Below are 16,946 nucleotides of genomic sequence, written 5' to 3' on the forward strand. Positions count from 1 at the left end.
AAAAGCTTATTGCCAAAGCATGAAAAATGTGAAGCAACTATGATAATGTTCAGAAGCTTGAACCATATTCTTAAAACAACAACAACAAAACAGCCTCAGGGTGAAACTAGATGTTCTGCACACACATTCTGCAGCCCACATTTGTCAAGGTAATGGGAATGCATGGCCAAAGGAGAGCATAGAGGGGGGAACTGGTATTTAAGACTTCCCAAGTCCACCAGTTTATCCCTGTAAATGCCCCCTCCCTCCCTCAGCTATTCCTCTCCCTCAAACGGGCCTTTTTTTTAGGGCACTAAAGCCAGGCTTCATTAAAAAAAAAAATCAATTAAAATCAGCCTGGAAGGCATTTTCAGAGAGTAATTGGTAGGCAGAAGAAAGGATTATATATTGCCCGCCCACCCAGCCACCTATTTTGCTTTGCTAGTGCACTTTTCTCCACCCCACCATTACAAGGACATAACAGAGTTGGAACCCTGTATTATGACTATGCCTAGCTCCACCCTAAACACCAAGCTAAATCTATGTGCAAATCAGAAGCCGCTTATTAGGACGAGCTGCTTAGAAGATAGTGAACCCAAGGCCCACATTGAAATGTCATTTTACCTTCATAAACTTCAAAGAAGCCGGTGCGCGGTGTAAATATTGACAGGGAACTTAAGTTCATCAAGCTGTTCAGCTGTACAACTTCAATTCACCCCAAAGGGCTAGCAAAGGAGCACTGCTTACCCCACTGCACCCATACGGTATAAAGACTTATTGTGCAAAAGTCAATATATCATCTCAAGATGAGGAAAAAAAAATCCCTGAGCAATCCTAACTATAATCCGTAATTGTCATTAAGAGCTCTCATTATACAGAGCAAGTGTAATTAGAGCATCATGCCCTCACAGGATGCAGTGCACAGAGAATGCTAGAAGGCTTCATAAATCAGCGCCAGTCTCCTCCCCTTTGCCACAAGAGAAAAATATTATATTTACATACGTTAGATGAGAGAAAAGGCCAGTTGGTCCCTACAAAAATTAGCCTAAACGCTATCCACAATATCTTGTTGGGCTCCCCATTTCATTATGCATCTCAGAAAATAAAAGGGATAAAGTTTGCCATCAATAATTCTGAACGTTATCTGCTGAATCCCACAGATTCCAGAGCATTAATAATTCAAGATCTTGTGGGAATTTTGTCATGGTGGAGCTACAACTTGTCTGCAAACGGAGCTCAGGGGATGTTCAATATGATCTATTCCAGCATATGTGCACAATTGCTACATTCATCACGATGCAAGGAAAACATTATCTTTCTTCAACTTACGGTTTTTAAGAAGATGTTTTTGTAGTTTACACAATAAAACCTCCTGAGCATTTAAAAAAATAAAAATAAAACCCAGGGTTTAAGCACATATTGCTATTTAAATCATGCTAAAAAAAGAGCCACTGTCTCTCTGGGTATACACTCAGTGCCTGGGTCTTGTGCTTTTTCACAAATGAGCAATTTGGGTGATTATACAGGCATCGTAAAATGGAACGGAAAAAGAAAGTAATCCAATTGCATAGCATGGCCATGCAACATGGTATAATCATAATAATAGTACACAAAATGATGAGGCTAAAATAGCTAAGGAAATGTTCGAGGATTTAACTAAGATAATGCTATTGAGCTAACAAAACTGCTTACAAATTCACAGTGACATACTTGCACTTTAATTTGTTTTGCACAAATTATGTTATGCACCTTTCTCATACTTCAAAAAAATTGTGGCAACGTTTTGTGGTAAGACAAACTTTTTACAAAAAACTTTTTTTTATTCTGTGCCACTTTGTTCTTACATTGTTTCAAGGCAACAATTCTAAAAAAAACACTTACTAGTAGTTAGTCTCACTGAACAGAGCAGAACTTATTTTTAATAAAGCATGAATCAAATTATGTTTGTTCCTCATTCATTCAGTGTAGCAGTAGAATGTGTGCTGTTCTTTATACAGTGGTTTTGGTTTCTGAACTTAATCCTTTCTGGAAGTCCGTTCTTAAACCAAAGCATTCCAAGGCGTGCTTTCCCATAGCAGCGGGGGACTCAATTTACAAATGGAACACACTCAACAGAAAGCGGAACACGTTCTGCTTCCAAGGCAGGTTCACAAACCAAAACACCTACTTCCGGGTTTGCAGTGTTCTGAATCCAAGTTGTTCATAAACTAAACTGTTCTTAAACCAAGGTACCACTGTACTTAAATTTTATCCAAGTTGTTACCCTTGTGTGTATCAGAAAATAACTGCTTTTTAGCCTACTGAATAGATTGTCACAGTAAGTTTGTGCTTTGAATTCCACCTTCTCAAAGCACTTTGAGAATGTATATTATTATTAGCACTAGCAACATTTTGCACAAAGGACACACATCTTTCCTATGGGCCAACAGCTCCTTGACAGAATATGGCCAAAGCCTTTGCAATGCAGAGCTTTATGCTGCCAGAGATATACAATGGGGCACAACTTTCTAGAGGTTCTTAAACTGGAATGCTGCACATTCCTCCACTGCTTTTGTAAAGAAAAAGAATCACTTTACTCTGAGCAAAAAGTTAAACTGGGAGGTATAAGTAGTACTGAGCTTTGGCAAGTGGCTACTCACTTTTCATACAGGAGTTTGTAAGGACTCTGTACTGGCTGGCATCTGTCTGTTTCAGGAGACAACAGAGGAGTGTACTGGAGTTAACTGAAGTATGATACAGTAAGTTTTAATACTTTGCAATTATGAGGGCAGGCCACCTCCTAAAACTTATTTGCTTTACTAAACTGCTCAACTGCTTCAGATTCCTCCATATACCCACTTTACCCAAGTCTGCTCCCCTCCAGATGTTTTGGACTACAATTCCCATCATCCCTTACCACTTGGAGATTATGGGAGCTGTGCCCTCATGATCATGTGATGTAAATTATAGAATACCCTGAACACCTTGTCAATTCAGATAAAAGAGCAAAAAGCCTCTTTATCAGGGATTAGGTACCAAAGTATTCTTTGTCCCAGGAGAACCATCTCAAAATGCTATTTATCCCAGAGCTATTCTCAAATTATTTTTTTCAGAATAAAAATATACGGGTTTTTAAGCATGTGTCCTCAGGAAAGAGGGGGCATCTGTTCTCTCCACAGTCTCTGCAATAACCTTTTACCCATATTTCACAGATGGCCTCCTTTTCACTGTCCCTTGGCTATGATTCCATAACTTGTACCTGGTTCCATTCATTTACATGTAAATTACAGGGGAAATGATAGATTAGAAACCTTAAATTATTTACTCCTGCCCTTTGCTCCCACCAAACTCACAGCTGAAGATGAGCCAATGCATACATATCTCCCCTTGTTTTCTTTGAGCACAGTATACAGTCTGATCACCTCGTTTTGCATCCTGAGAGCTGTTCTGCCATATTCCATAAACAAAAGCTTTCTTTCAACACAAATAAACTAAGCCACAAGCGGCCTTCCTCAGAGTTGCAGGTCTCATATTCAGGCAGCATATTTGCAGGTTCACTAGTTTCTGAAACCAAGGCTACTGATGTGCCCCATCTTGGTTGAGTTACGGGCATGTAAGAAAATGGAAAGCAGAATATCATGGAGCAGAATACAGGCATACCTCATTTTATTGTGCTTCGCAGATGCTGAGCTTTTTACAAACTGAAGAATTGCAGGAGTTGCTGCTGCTGGGCTGGAGACAAGGCTGCAGGAGCCTGCCCCCGCCATGCAGCGGCTCCTGCTGCTCCTTACAAGGACGCGGGTGCAGCTGCAGGTAGCCTGGCTGCTTAATAGACCACAGCATAGTGTAAACGTAACTTATACAGTGGTACCTCTGGTTACGTACTTAATTCGTTCCGGAGGTCCGTTCTTAACCTGAAACTGTTCTTAACCTGAAGCACCACTTTAGCTAATGGGGCCTCCTGCTGCTGCCGCGCCACCACTGCACGATTTCTGTTCTCATCCTGAAGCAAAGTTCTTAACCCGAGGTAATATTTCTGGGTTAACGGAGTCTGTAACCTGAAGCGTATGTAACCCGAGGTACCACTGTATATGCATTGGGAAACAAAACAAAAAAAGTGTGACTCACTTTATTGTGATATTCACTTTATTGCGGTGGTCTGGAACGGAACCCACAATAATTCCAAGGTATGGTCGTATACGCTTCTCAATTTTCTCAGCTTTACAGAATTATTGTGGATTTAACTAAGTATTAGTTAGAATATTGGCTAGGAAAGTGGGACAAATAGGTACAAATCCATGGTTGGTCATGAACCATGGCTCTGGTTATATCACTTTCTCTCAGCCTAACACACTAAAGGAACAAAATGAATCCCATGTGCCCTTCTTCAAAGAACAGGGCACAAACCATGACTCAGCATGACTGCAAAGTAAATCACAGCTTTTTAGCAATGGAGCTTGTTCTCTTGAGGTAACAAGCAAGCCGTGGTAGGAGTCTGCATTACCCACAGGGGACAGCTTGCAGTCTGATGCCTTTTAATGTTGTTTTATACTTTTTTGTTTGTCATGGTTATATTATTTTGTACCACTATCCGATAACTTGTAAAAGCCTCTGGCTTTAACAAGTAAACAATTCAATTGTAAATTTATTCCCATAAACATCTCACCATTACCTTGAGGCATATTCACAACAAGGCAAGGTTTAACTGATCTGAACTCTGATTAACCAGTGCAGCTGATAAACAAGCATTTGGGATGCAGGGTCTACAGTCCTAAACTCGGTTAACTAGAGAATAAATCCCAGGGAAATATACTGGAACTTCTGAATAAAGCTGCTTAGAATTGTACTTTTAAGGGACCTGATGCCTTGCAGACTGCTTAGATGCACTAATTCCTTCCAGATTTCTATTAATTCATTCAATGCTATTTCTAGGCTACCAAGTGCTCTCAGGGCAGGAACACAACAATAAACAGTACAGTAAAACCATAACCTTATATAAATTAAAATATCAAAAAATATCCTTAAAATATGCTGGTGACAAACAGCTGCAGACTGAGTGGCTCATTATAGACCACCCCTTTACTCCCCCCTGCAAAGACATGTGTGAAGAAGTGTGTCTTCACCAACTAACGAAAAATCTGAAATGTCAGAGCTAGACACACCTCCAAGGGAACAGTATTCCAGGGATGGGATCCTGCTGTGGAGAAGGCCCTTTCACGTGTTCTCAGGGACAGCTCAGCCTGTAGTAGAGCATGAGACTCTTAATCTCAGGGTCATGGGTTCAAGTTCCATACTGGAAGGGATTCCAAGGGTCATCTAGTCCAACCCCCTGAAATGCAAGAATCTCAAGTAGATCATACATGACAGATGGCCATCTAATCTCTTTAAAACCTCCAAGGGAGTCCACCTCCCAAGGGAGTCTGCTCTTTCTTACCATCAGAAAGTTCTTCCTGATGTTTAATCAGAACCTCCATTTTTGTAACTTGAAGCCATTGGTTCTGGTCCTACCCTCCAGAACAGGAGAAAACAAGCTTGCTCTATCTTCCATGCAACAGCCTTTAGACATTTGAAGATGGCAATAATAATACTATTTATACCCCACCCATCTAGCTGGGTTGCCCCAGATTTCCTCTCAGTTTCCTACTACTGAGGTTAAATATAGCAGCTCCCTTAACCATTCCTCAGAAGGCTTGGTTTCCAGACCCTTTATCACCACTAGATTAGGAAGATCTGGTCTCAAATTCCCAGACAGCCATGAAGCTTGCTCCTGGTACTATCTCTCAGTTTACCTACTTCATAGTGTTGTTGTGATGATAAAAAGGACAGAATAACCATGTATGCTGCCATAACTATTCCATACATCAACAATGGAGTAAAGTGTGGAACTTGACCTGAGGACCATAGGCAATCAGACAAGAATGTTGTGTGAACTCAGTCAATTCACCTAAATCTAACTCAGATCTGGAACAAGTAGTCCTCCAGATGATGTTGGACTCCAACTCCCATTATCCTTGACCATTGGCTAGACTACTGGAGTTGGCAGCTCATAAACATCTGGAAGGCCACAGGTTTACCACCCTTGCCCAAGCTGATGGCAGGCATAATTGGTTCTGCCACATAATTAACTGTAATTTTGGGAGATGAGTGCATATGCAGAAATTCTTGCATGCAACAGCAGTTCCTCTTCTGCATTCAAATTCTCAGGAGCTTGGCCAATTAGACTATTCTGGGCTACTGAATTTGCAGGTCGCTTTTTCAAGCAAAGACAATAAAAATGAAGCAAAACAGAGATTGCTTGTTGTCAAATACAAATAAAGGGTGAGGGGGGAATCTTCAAAGGGCACCTTTTTCTGAACAGCTGAACAATTTTGCACAACAAAATTAATAATTCAGCTACTGGAAACATCACATGTGCATAGCACTGCAAGCAGACCACTGGCATTTTCATTTCAAATTTGTACAGTCTTTGGTCAATGCACATCATCTGCATTTCTAACACCTGCTTCAGTCAGCTATGAAGTGCAGTACTATCTATAAATCTTCTTTCATCTTTATGCTGTCCAGCCAATAATATAAAAAAGAACTGCACAATGGCTGCTAATTATTTAGCTTTAGAAGGATATGAAACTATTCACATTGTTTTTGATGTATTTAAAATTCCATATACTAAAAAAATGTTTTAAAGAGTAACATTATTGCTATCCTATTTGCACATAATGTGCATTTTGTCTTTTAAAAAACTGGCACTACATTTACTCCCACCAGCAAAAAATAAAAATAAAGTAAAATAAAATTTAAAAACGGAAGTAAACTACAGTACAATTAAGCAATAATGCACAACAGGGTGTACCTTAATAGGCCATTAACCACATGCCTCAGGTGTATTGATAGGCAGGAGGCCAAAACAAGGAGGACTTCAAATAATCCATAAGTGCACCAATGGCTCATTAGTGCATACCACAGAATTATTTGTTGCTATAGTAATATGCACAACATCAACATAAAAAGAGAGATTTATGGTTGGGCGATGTCACAAGCAATCTTTCATTGAACAGGTTTGTCCATGTGTAGGCTTAAAAGTTGCCAGAAGCCTGTAGTTGAAAGAAAACTAGCAAACCAGAAATAAAGACTATAATGCTTGAGGAATGTTTTTTTCCTTTCCCCCAGCAAATCCTGTGGGATTACTCCAGACTAAGCAATTTAAGTGTTCTAGCATACGGATGAGAAATTGGTTTTACTAATAAAGGCAACCCGATTTTCTTCTTTACATTCCTAGCTCCTGAACCAGCAGGCAGTGTTAGATAGGGAATAGACGAAGGTGCTTTTGTACATGCCACTATCTTCCAACCACAAGGCCTCATCTCACATACCTAGTTGTAAGAATTTCTCCTGCTGAGCTGCAGAAGGTTAATAGACACAATAAGACATGGAAAGGATTCTGAGAACTCTCGAAAGACAGCACACTTCTGGAAACCTTCCTGTATGCATTTCATCATCCGTCTTCCTGAAATTTATCTCAAAGAACTGCAGCCATAAGAGATGCACGGTAGGTAACTGCTTTTTCTTCTTACCACCTATATATATGGAACACCAATTCAAGTTGTTGCTGATCACCTATAAACCCTTATATGAGCTCAACCAATATGATCTCCAATTGTTCATAAATTTATGGGAGAGAACCTATAGCAGATTTCATTCACTCATGAGATGAGATCTGTCCAGGTGCAAAGCAACTGCCTGCCACTGGTGGTTCTCAGGCCAGCCCTACCATTAGGCAATTGCCTTAGGCAAGACAGGCTGTGGAGCAGTCTAGGCAACCCTCTGGCTGTTCCCTTCAGTGGGAAAAAAGAATAGGATGTGCTACATGGCCTGTCATGCATCTGCTACACAACCCTGTCTACCCTCAGATGTGGCGGAGGATGCTTTCCCATCACCAGTGTTGAAGCAAGTTTCAATTGCCAGTCCAGTCAGCTTCTGTACATGGAAATGGGGTGCCGTGCTATCTTTGCTTCAGGCAGTCCAAGTGTCTTGAGCAGGGCCTGGTAGCTTTGCAGTTAAAATATCTAAACCATTCTAGGATCTGTGACATATCACCGACATATCAAAAGAGCTCCAAAACCAGTTTCAGATTAATGAAAGTTTGAAATAACTTCCACAAGCTAAGTCATCAAACAGTTCACTGCCATAGCAAAGCGTCACCATTTCCCAGTCTACTCAAATGAAAAGAAGCTGGGTTGTATCCAATTATGTTCTATTCAGAGTAGATTTATTGAAATTAATGGACCTAAGTTAGTACATGAGTCCTCTCAAATAAACAGCAAGGAGTAAGGAATCTGAGCTAAAAGAATCTAAAGCTGAAAACAGGATCAATTCTCCACAATTCCTAACAAAGAAAAGGAAAACTGACTATTGAGAATATGAAATTACACTATGAAGACATAGTTGCAACAGCTAGATGTTATACACATTATTATTCAACATCAGTAGTGAACACTTACTTTAGTTGCTTAAAATAAGCGGTCATAAGAAAGTCAAAGAGGTATGTTTGGCCAACATTCTTCAAACATTTTTCTTTCTTTTAAAAAATATTGCATGATTTTACAAACTGGGAAAGAAGATATTATCAACAAGCCAGTCTCCTCCCCTGAAATTTTCTGCACAATGTTTTGGTTTTTTTAACACAATGCAGAACAATTAACAGAAAAAAGCATGAACAGCATTTGGTGCAATATAATGAAATAAAAATGCCAGTCAATTGGTTAGTTCCACACCAATGGAATTTCTTTAAATAGTAATGAAATCATTGCTTAAAAAAAATAAAAATCCATCATTATTAAAAAAAATAAAGAAGTTGGCTCAGCCTATGAAAATTAGATTTGTAAGTTGTTGGTCATTCTCATAATTAAATCTCTGTCACAAATTTGCAAGAAAAATGGACACTGCACCTAATGCATTTACACAGGTCCTGTCAGGCTATATAAAGCATTATGCCTACTAAAATGGAGTAGATAAGAATTCCATACATTTTTATTAGAAGGGCATTTTGTGGAAGGATGGTGTGTGCATGTACATATCTAAATTTATGTACAGTCACACTGTTCTTATATTAGCACCAAGCTGCTAACCAGCACTTCAACACAACAGTCTTTAGAAACAATACATCCAGAATAACTGGGCAACAGTGCAATTAATTAATATTTAAGCATTTTATCCCTTTAATGCAGGAACCAGTTGCCTTTGGCAGGTGAACTCCAACAACACCAATTATTCCAGGTCTGCGACAGTATAATAAAATGTGTATTTTATTGTATAATTATTTTTATTATATTTGTTTCTATCCTGCCTTTTAGGACAAGCCTTCACAAGGCAGTTTACAATAAAAATGGAAAATACATCACATAATTGAACAAACAATATCTGGTAAAATGGCATCAGATAAAACAAAGCATCAGATAAAGTCATAAACAGGGGTCCACCAATTTTTTAAAAAGAAAAACCCTTAGTGGCTTATTATTATTACTATATTCTGCCTCAAGAGACAAGGCCAAGCAGAGAACTCAGGGGAGAAAATTCCACCACTGAAACGTCTCCATTGGTTGTTGGGCAGAGAGCAGGGCCCAGCAAGTTCATATGAGAGTAGGTACTTTTTTAAGAAACATACTCCCAAAACTGTTCTGGACTTCAAATATCACTAACACATTAGCATCTGAAAACATAGGTAACCTCTGCAATCAATGAACATTTGTATAATAATATGATAAAGCCACCTACATACACACATGCATTCTGGACACTGGATTCTGCACTAGCCAAAGTTTCCTGTCTTCAAAGGCAGTCCTCTGTAGAGAGCATTGCAGGAGTCTAGTCTAGATTTAATCAGCATTTTTTTTATAACTACATGCTATGCAACCTAATCCTATGTGTTTAGTGAAAAGTAAGTCCCACTGTGTTCAATGGATTTATTCTCAAATAAATGTGCATAGAGCTACCATCTTAGAGCCACAGTTATTGCTGATAACCAACTGCTTTGAATTACTAAAATGCTATCATATTTTATTAAGTTGCTGTCATGGGGAAAACTCAAATCACTTATGTTCCACAATTATTCTAAACCCAACTTTTTAAATGAGGGGAGGAGATAATGATATTAAAACTCAGAGCAATTCTCTGTGGCATAATTCTAAAATATTCTCTTGGTCTGAAATTTATGTAAATTGAATTCATCTATCATTAGTTAATTACCAGGCTAGCTACAGGAAAAAAAAGTTTTCTGTAACAATTAGTTCTTTAAAACACTATGTTTTAATTAGACCTATGATGTTATTACATTAGTTATAAATATGCACATATTTCTGTCTGCAAAACTACAGCAATTCATTTTCTGAGATTGGTTTGAAGTTTAGTTTCAAATTCTAAAAACCATACATCCAGTATATGCCTCTGTCATTGCCAGTAAATGCAGACTATCAAATGCTAATATATTTAAATAACTGGAGAATACATATTATTTCAGAAAGCTCTCATTCATATCTCCAGGACCTCCAAGAAAAGCACAGCACTTTGTCTGAAAAACTAGATCTCCCCAACCATATACAGAACCATTCTCTTCTCTTTTCAGGTCACCTGATTGCATATCTGAAAAGCACTTACAGGAATGTCTTTACTGGTCATAGAATTATCACACTATAGGTCATCGAACCCAACTCAGTGAACCAGTTTTCAGTATCCAACACTCTTTGGGAGATTAGGCCTTGACATAAAAACTCATCATCTTGGAGGGCTCTTGCAAATGTCAGGGTTTGCAGTGCGCTTTACTTTATATGAGGTAACTATGGAGCTGAACGGGCAGATATACTGGAGTTTATGGCACAGGGACAGTTACGCCATATTGTACCACATACTAGTCTTATTACATAAAATTTAACTGGAAGCTTAGAAACCAAACAAAGCATGCAGAGTACACTGACCATATTACGCCTGTCCACATTTTTTCTTGAGATCATGCAGCATAGTAGGGCCACAGTAGTACTACAGCTAGCTGCAAAAGGCAGTTTTGTAGCTAATTGACAGAGGCCTAACACCAGTGCTCTGCAATGTATTCTAGTGCTTAAAAAATGGTAAAAGTTGGAAAAATACCAGGCTTCAAGCATTAAGAGCTATATACATGAAAATAACATCTGAGTATGGAATCTCTCTCTAAATACCTGTTATTTGCAGCATTTTTGTATATGCATGTTTATCTTATTGATAAGTGTTCATAATGCACAAAGTAATATTGTATGTCCCCTTATTTTAAGTATTTACTATAATGCAACTTTTTATCAAAGTAATTGTCAGCACCAATCTTGAGATGAGCAATGTGTATTATAAAGATACAAAATTATACAAAATGTCTCTTAAGGGGCCAAACTGTTTTATTTGATGAATACATAAAACAGAGGAAAGAACTACTGAGCTGCCCTTTCTGCATGTTTTTATAGTGTGTGCTCAGGAAGTGCAGCCCTAACATGTAAATACAGAAATGATACTTCGAGCAGCATTGACTGTATGCTTATTTATACTTCTTCCAATAGCCTCCCTGGGGTCATGGAGCAGAGAAAAATGGTGACACGTCACTGAGTGAATTAGCATTGTCTCTCTCATCATCTGGGCCATGTTTTCCTTTCAAAATCCATGGCCCCTTGATAGAAAATAATGATTGTGTGATAAGCCTCATTAGAAAATCAATATATTGACACTAGCCTCCAAAACATCTGAATAATAATAGATTGTCACCTCATTAAGGAGACTATTAACATGTACTTAAGCATCATTAAATTATATTGATCAGAGATTATTCATGCACTAATTTTCCAAACAGCAGGAGACACAGAAAAGAAATACAAGCTTGGGTATATTTAATGAGCACCAGGACAGATAATAACAGTCTCCAATTCTCCTCCCAAGCAATACAAATATTAAACAATGGTACATTAAAGAGGCATATAAAAAAAACAGTATGACTCACCAAAAAACTTCCAAATGCTGAATTAAATATAGCGGCTGCCTAAATAAAGAAAAAAGAAAAACCATTAAGTCTTTCTGCTTTACATAAAACACTCCTTTCATTTCATTCAAATCTTCAAGAATCTAGCTTGCCATCATCACTGCTTATAACAACTGCAAGTAGCTATAACATTATGTGATTCAGAAAACAAACATGTAAACATGGAGGCAGCACAGAAAGCAAATGGACCAATGCCAGTGAATATGATACAAATGATAAACTACTGCTAAAGACCTGTCCAGAGTGATTTTTTTTTTTTTACATGGCTGACACAAATAGTACAAACAGACCAACAGTATAATCCTAACATAAACTTACTAGAGAAGACGTCTTACTGAGCTCAGTGCTTAGAAATATACTGTTACTATTGGGGAAAATAAAAATCCAATACTGGGAAAATTCTGAAAAATAATTGAATATAATAGTGTTACTCATCCAAATTGTGAGAACTTCTCAACTGTAGCAAGCCATATTTTACTTTAATATTAGGCATGTACATTATGAACTTTTAACTGAATACATTTTGAAATAGGTAAACCATAAGAACACAAGACTTTTAATCCTGAAGGCCAGAGATACCTATAGAATGTAAGGAACTCAACAAGTAAGAAAAATAAATGACTTTGAATTGATTTTAAATAAAGTGTTGTGCTTACCTAAATTTCCAAGAAACAATGATGGAAACAAGCATTAAGGATAAGCTATCAAACTCCACGAGACATAAAATATTTACAATCTTGTAAAGCTTTCCCCTTTGCTATCAGAGAAGAAGAAACCCTTGCATGACATCCACTTCGATGATGCAGAACCAGGATTAGAGGGAAGGGAAGTGGGGGTGGGGGAGAGCAGAACCTGCCATTTAAATGAAGAACGGAGGCAGAATCAAGTTAATCACCAAGGATGTCTTGAAGCCACAGAGCAAGGACGTTTGAAAGAGCTGGCAAGTTTGAACCAAATCCAAGCACAGGCTAAGCTGAAGCAGAACCTGCCTTCTGCCTCTATAAAGAGATTGCAATGTGAATGAATGACTAATGAGATGCTTGGCTCCAGAGAGCTTAGCTTTCTTATTCGAGTTCATAATTAATTCAAAGCTTTGATAATTTCATTAGAGTCATCCTTTGCTGGCCTTATCAATAAAAGATAGCACTGGACCGCAGCCTCTCTCAGTGGCCCAAACACACAAGGAAACACAGGTTTAGAAACCTTTGCCTAGCTGCTTGCTCACCAGCTAGTGAGCAAGCGAGCAAGGACAATGGCATATGGCATTCTTCATTGCGCAGGGAGCTTCTGAATAGACAGAGCTGAATAAAACATCACAGTTGACAGTTGTAGAACTACAGCAACATATTTTAACACCTCTACCTCATCTGCATTCTGCTTCTGAACATAAGGAGTAGGCACTAGTCCAGACAACTCTGCTAGCCAGCGATCACAGGTAGAGAACAGGAACACGTATTCTCTGAAAAGGAGGAATTTAACTAATAGTCTACCAAGCTATAGTTTCAAACCTTGAGACAGGTGCGCCCTGTAAGCATATCCAATATTCACCCACAAAGCTGTAAAAGCACTTCAGACAAGAACTGCCCTCTCTAGTATGAACTTATCTCCCTTGCAATCATCTTCTAAGGCTGTCTTCTAGGTGTCCTTGCCTTTACAGGTTTGCTGAGTGGTACCTGGAGTCATTTTTCATCCGCTTTGCACAAATGATACCCACTGAGCAGAATGGCCCTAGAATGAAGCAATCTGCTTTAGGTGTTTCTGTATGGTAGATCTGGTGCATTAAAAATGGAACAAAGCTTTTCACAGTGTTGACCCTAATTGGGGGGTGGCAGCATTTGACCTTTGGGTAGCAAAAGGTCTTGGGTTTGCACTGCCCCAAAGACATTCATGTGGCATGGGCAATATTATATTTTAGGGTACTCAGTTAAAGCAGCTTTATTCTCTTGAGCATTTAATGGAATGCTTCTCTGCTGTACTTTGTCTGCTTTAGTGTAAATATCTTCGCAGAAGCTTACAAAAAGCTTGGCCTATTGCTCAACATCCAAAAAACCAAAATGCTGCACCAATAAGCACAAAACTACCCCTCTGCAGTTCCACAAATCCAGCTCAGTGGTGTAACATTGGAAAGTGTTGATCACTTCTCCTACCTGGGCAGTTAAAATTGATGCAGAAATCCAGCATCGCCTGAGCTCTGCGAGTGCAGCTTTCTCCCAACTGAAGTGCAGAGTGTTTGAGGACTGGGACATTTGCAAGGAAGCCAAAATGCTTGTTTAAAAAGCTATTGTACTACCAACCTTACTGTATGCTTGTGAAACAAAGACCACTTATAAACGCCATTTCCAACTCCTCGAAAGATTCCATCAATGGTGTCTCCGAAAATTTTTACACATCACTTTGGGAAGACAGGCAAACTAATGCCAGAGTACTAAAAGAAGCAAAGGTCACCAGTGTCGAAGCAATGATTCTTCAACATCAACTTTTTTGGACTGGTCCTGTTGTTTGGATGCCTGATTATCATCTTCCAAAGCAACTACTTTATACTGAACTTAAAAATGGAAAGCATAATGCTGGTGGTCAGCAAAAGAGGTTTAAAGGCAAATCTTAAAAAATGTAGTATAAACACAGACAACTCAGAAACACTGGCCTGCCAATGTTCCAATTGGAGAACAGCCTTCACCAAAGGTTTCGTGGACTTTGAAGATGCCCAAACTCAGGACAAAAGAGAGAAACGTGTTAAGAGGAAGACATGTTTGGCAAACCCTCACTGTGATCAACTCCCACCCGGAATCCTATGTCCCCACTGTGGAAGGATGTGTGGATCCAGAATTGGCCTCCAAAGTCACTTACGGACTCACTGGTAAGACCGTGTTCATGGAAGACAATCTTATTCGGCTACAAATGATTGCCAAAGAAGGAGAAGGAGAGTATTGAGATTTTGAAACTAAGATTTTAAGTAGATTTTTAAAAAGTTAGACTGTTTTAATGTTTGTACATCTGGGTAAGGTAGGGCATAACTATTAAAGCAGTGGATTATGTGGAAGCACAGATGGATACTCACCATTTCTGGCTCTGTATGGGCTAGAGACATACATGGCACTCCATGGCACCCAACATGCACAGTGCACCATTTCAGAATCTACTTAGCACAGGGAGGCCTAACAGTATATTTCCAGAATAGCTTTAGCAGCAAGGGTGGGAAACCTGCAGCCCTCCAGATATTCCTAGACTACAACTCCCAAGTTTCCTGACCTTTAGGTGGAGCTGATGGAAGTTAGACTCTAACACCACCTGGAGGGCAACAGGTTCCCCATCCTTGCTGTATAGTGGTTTTTAGGTGGGTGGGTGTGGGACAGAGAGAGAGTATCATCATGCAGCCCCACTGGAAGATCTGTAGGGTCTCATCACAATCCTGGATTTGCATGAAGGCAGGGCAGGTGAGCAAAAGTGAAGGCATGTTGCACAATAGCAGTTGCCTTGGCATGGGAACAAGAAGAGAAGGAGACAGAGGGGGAAAGTGGTGGCTTAAAACAGCTGCAAAAGTTTGAATGGCAGTAACTGAAAGGAAAAGAAATATGTGTTTTACTCTATTATTAGCTTATTGCTTCATTATTATTTGAATGTTTTAAATAGTTGTTTTCAACCACTTTTACTGATAATTATGAGGTTTTATTTTTTGTAAACTGCTTTGAATGTTTTTTACAATCAAGCAGAATATAAATTTCAAACTGGGTTGTTTTAAAAGAAACTCTTCAGTATTTCTCCACCCATGCTTTACTCAAAGTTCTGCTGTTGTTTAAAACTGCCATTTCCCCCCAGTGAAATTTAGATTCAAATGGAGAGAGGATAGAAACCTAAAACTTGTAAACATGGGACAGAAGGAATAGCAATCATATGTCCTTTGTCATAACCTAGAAACCTAGCCCATAGCACAGGAGTAAGGGGAGCTGTGGCCTTTCAGATGTTGCTGTACTATAACTCCCAACAACCGTGATCATTCACTATATTGAATATAAGAAGAGTCTGTTGGATCATGAATTTGTCCTCTGGCATCCTCTTGGACCTGCAGTATACACTCCAACTAAGTTCCTAATACAGTGGTACCTCGGGTTCAGGTTACAGACGCTTCAGGTTACAGACTCCGCTAACCCAGAAATAGTACCTCGGGTTAAGAACTTTGCTTCAGGATGAGAACAGAAATCGTGTGGCCGCGGCAGCAGCAGGAGGCCCCATTAGCTAAAGTGGTACCTCAGGTTAAGAATAGTTTCAGGTTAAGAACGGACCTCCAGAACCCAAGGTACCACTGTATTGCATTTTTTAAACAACTCCAGAACATTTTGGAGTGATTTGACCCTCTTGACTTTGCCTTTCAACTTCCTTTTAACCAATTTCCTCATTTGGGGCAAGCTTGCTTATTTAAAATCAAATGTGACCATGTTGGACTTTCTTGGCAATTAACCATTTACATATACAGTAGTACCTCAGGTTACAAGCTTAATTTGTTCTGGAGGTCGGTTCTTAACCCGAAACTGTTCTTAACCTGAGGTGTGCTTGCGCTAATAGGGCCTCCCACTGCCGCCACCGCACAATTTCCATTCTTATCCTGGGGCAAAGTTCGCAACCCGAGGTACTACTTCCCGGTTAGCGGAGTTTGTAACCTGAAGTGTTTGTAACCCGAGGTACCACTGTATATTTAATTTAATAGCACTGTGGTCACTGCTCCAAACTGACTTAACAACACATCTCACACCACATCATGGGTGCCACTCAATATTAAACCCAGTGTCATTGCTCTCCTGGTTGGTTCCATGAGCAACTGTTCTAGGACACAATCATTTATTTAGTGTATCTAGATTTTTTACTTCTTTGTTGTGTCTGGAATGCATATGCAAACAGTCTACGTAAGGGAAGTTGAAGTCACCCATTAATACATTTCCTTTTGGGT

At 39.2% G+C, this 16,946-nt stretch overlaps 1 protein-coding gene across 21 annotated transcripts in view; it reads right to left on the reverse strand.

Moving 5' to 3' along the window:
* SLC10A7 (solute carrier family 10 member 7) overlaps positions 1–16,946 on the reverse strand; it is a 133,921-nt gene that overhangs the window by 81,372 nt on the left and 35,603 nt on the right. For 15 of the 21 annotated variants that reach the window (XR_013394189.1, XR_013394191.1, XM_028743132.2 and 12 more), the window contains one exon: positions 11,966–12,004. The exons of 3 other annotated variants lie outside the window; for them this stretch is intronic. Coding sequence is in view for 13 of the 18 variants with exons in the window: in XM_028743132.2 (XP_028598965.1) it covers positions 11,966–12,004 (39 nt within the window). In the remaining 5 variants the exon portion in view is untranslated. Of the gene's footprint in view, positions 1–9,244; positions 9,825–11,965; positions 12,005–16,946 lie in introns of those variants that run through there. 3 more of the 21 variants (XM_077934077.1, XM_077934076.1, XM_077934079.1) reach the window with 2 other exon arrangements.

Source organism: Podarcis muralis, chromosome 9, assembly GCF_964188315.1.
Source record: "Podarcis muralis chromosome 9, rPodMur119.hap1.1, whole genome shotgun sequence".
In the NCBI taxonomy this organism is placed as follows: Eukaryota; Metazoa; Chordata; class Lepidosauria; order Squamata; family Lacertidae; genus Podarcis; species Podarcis muralis.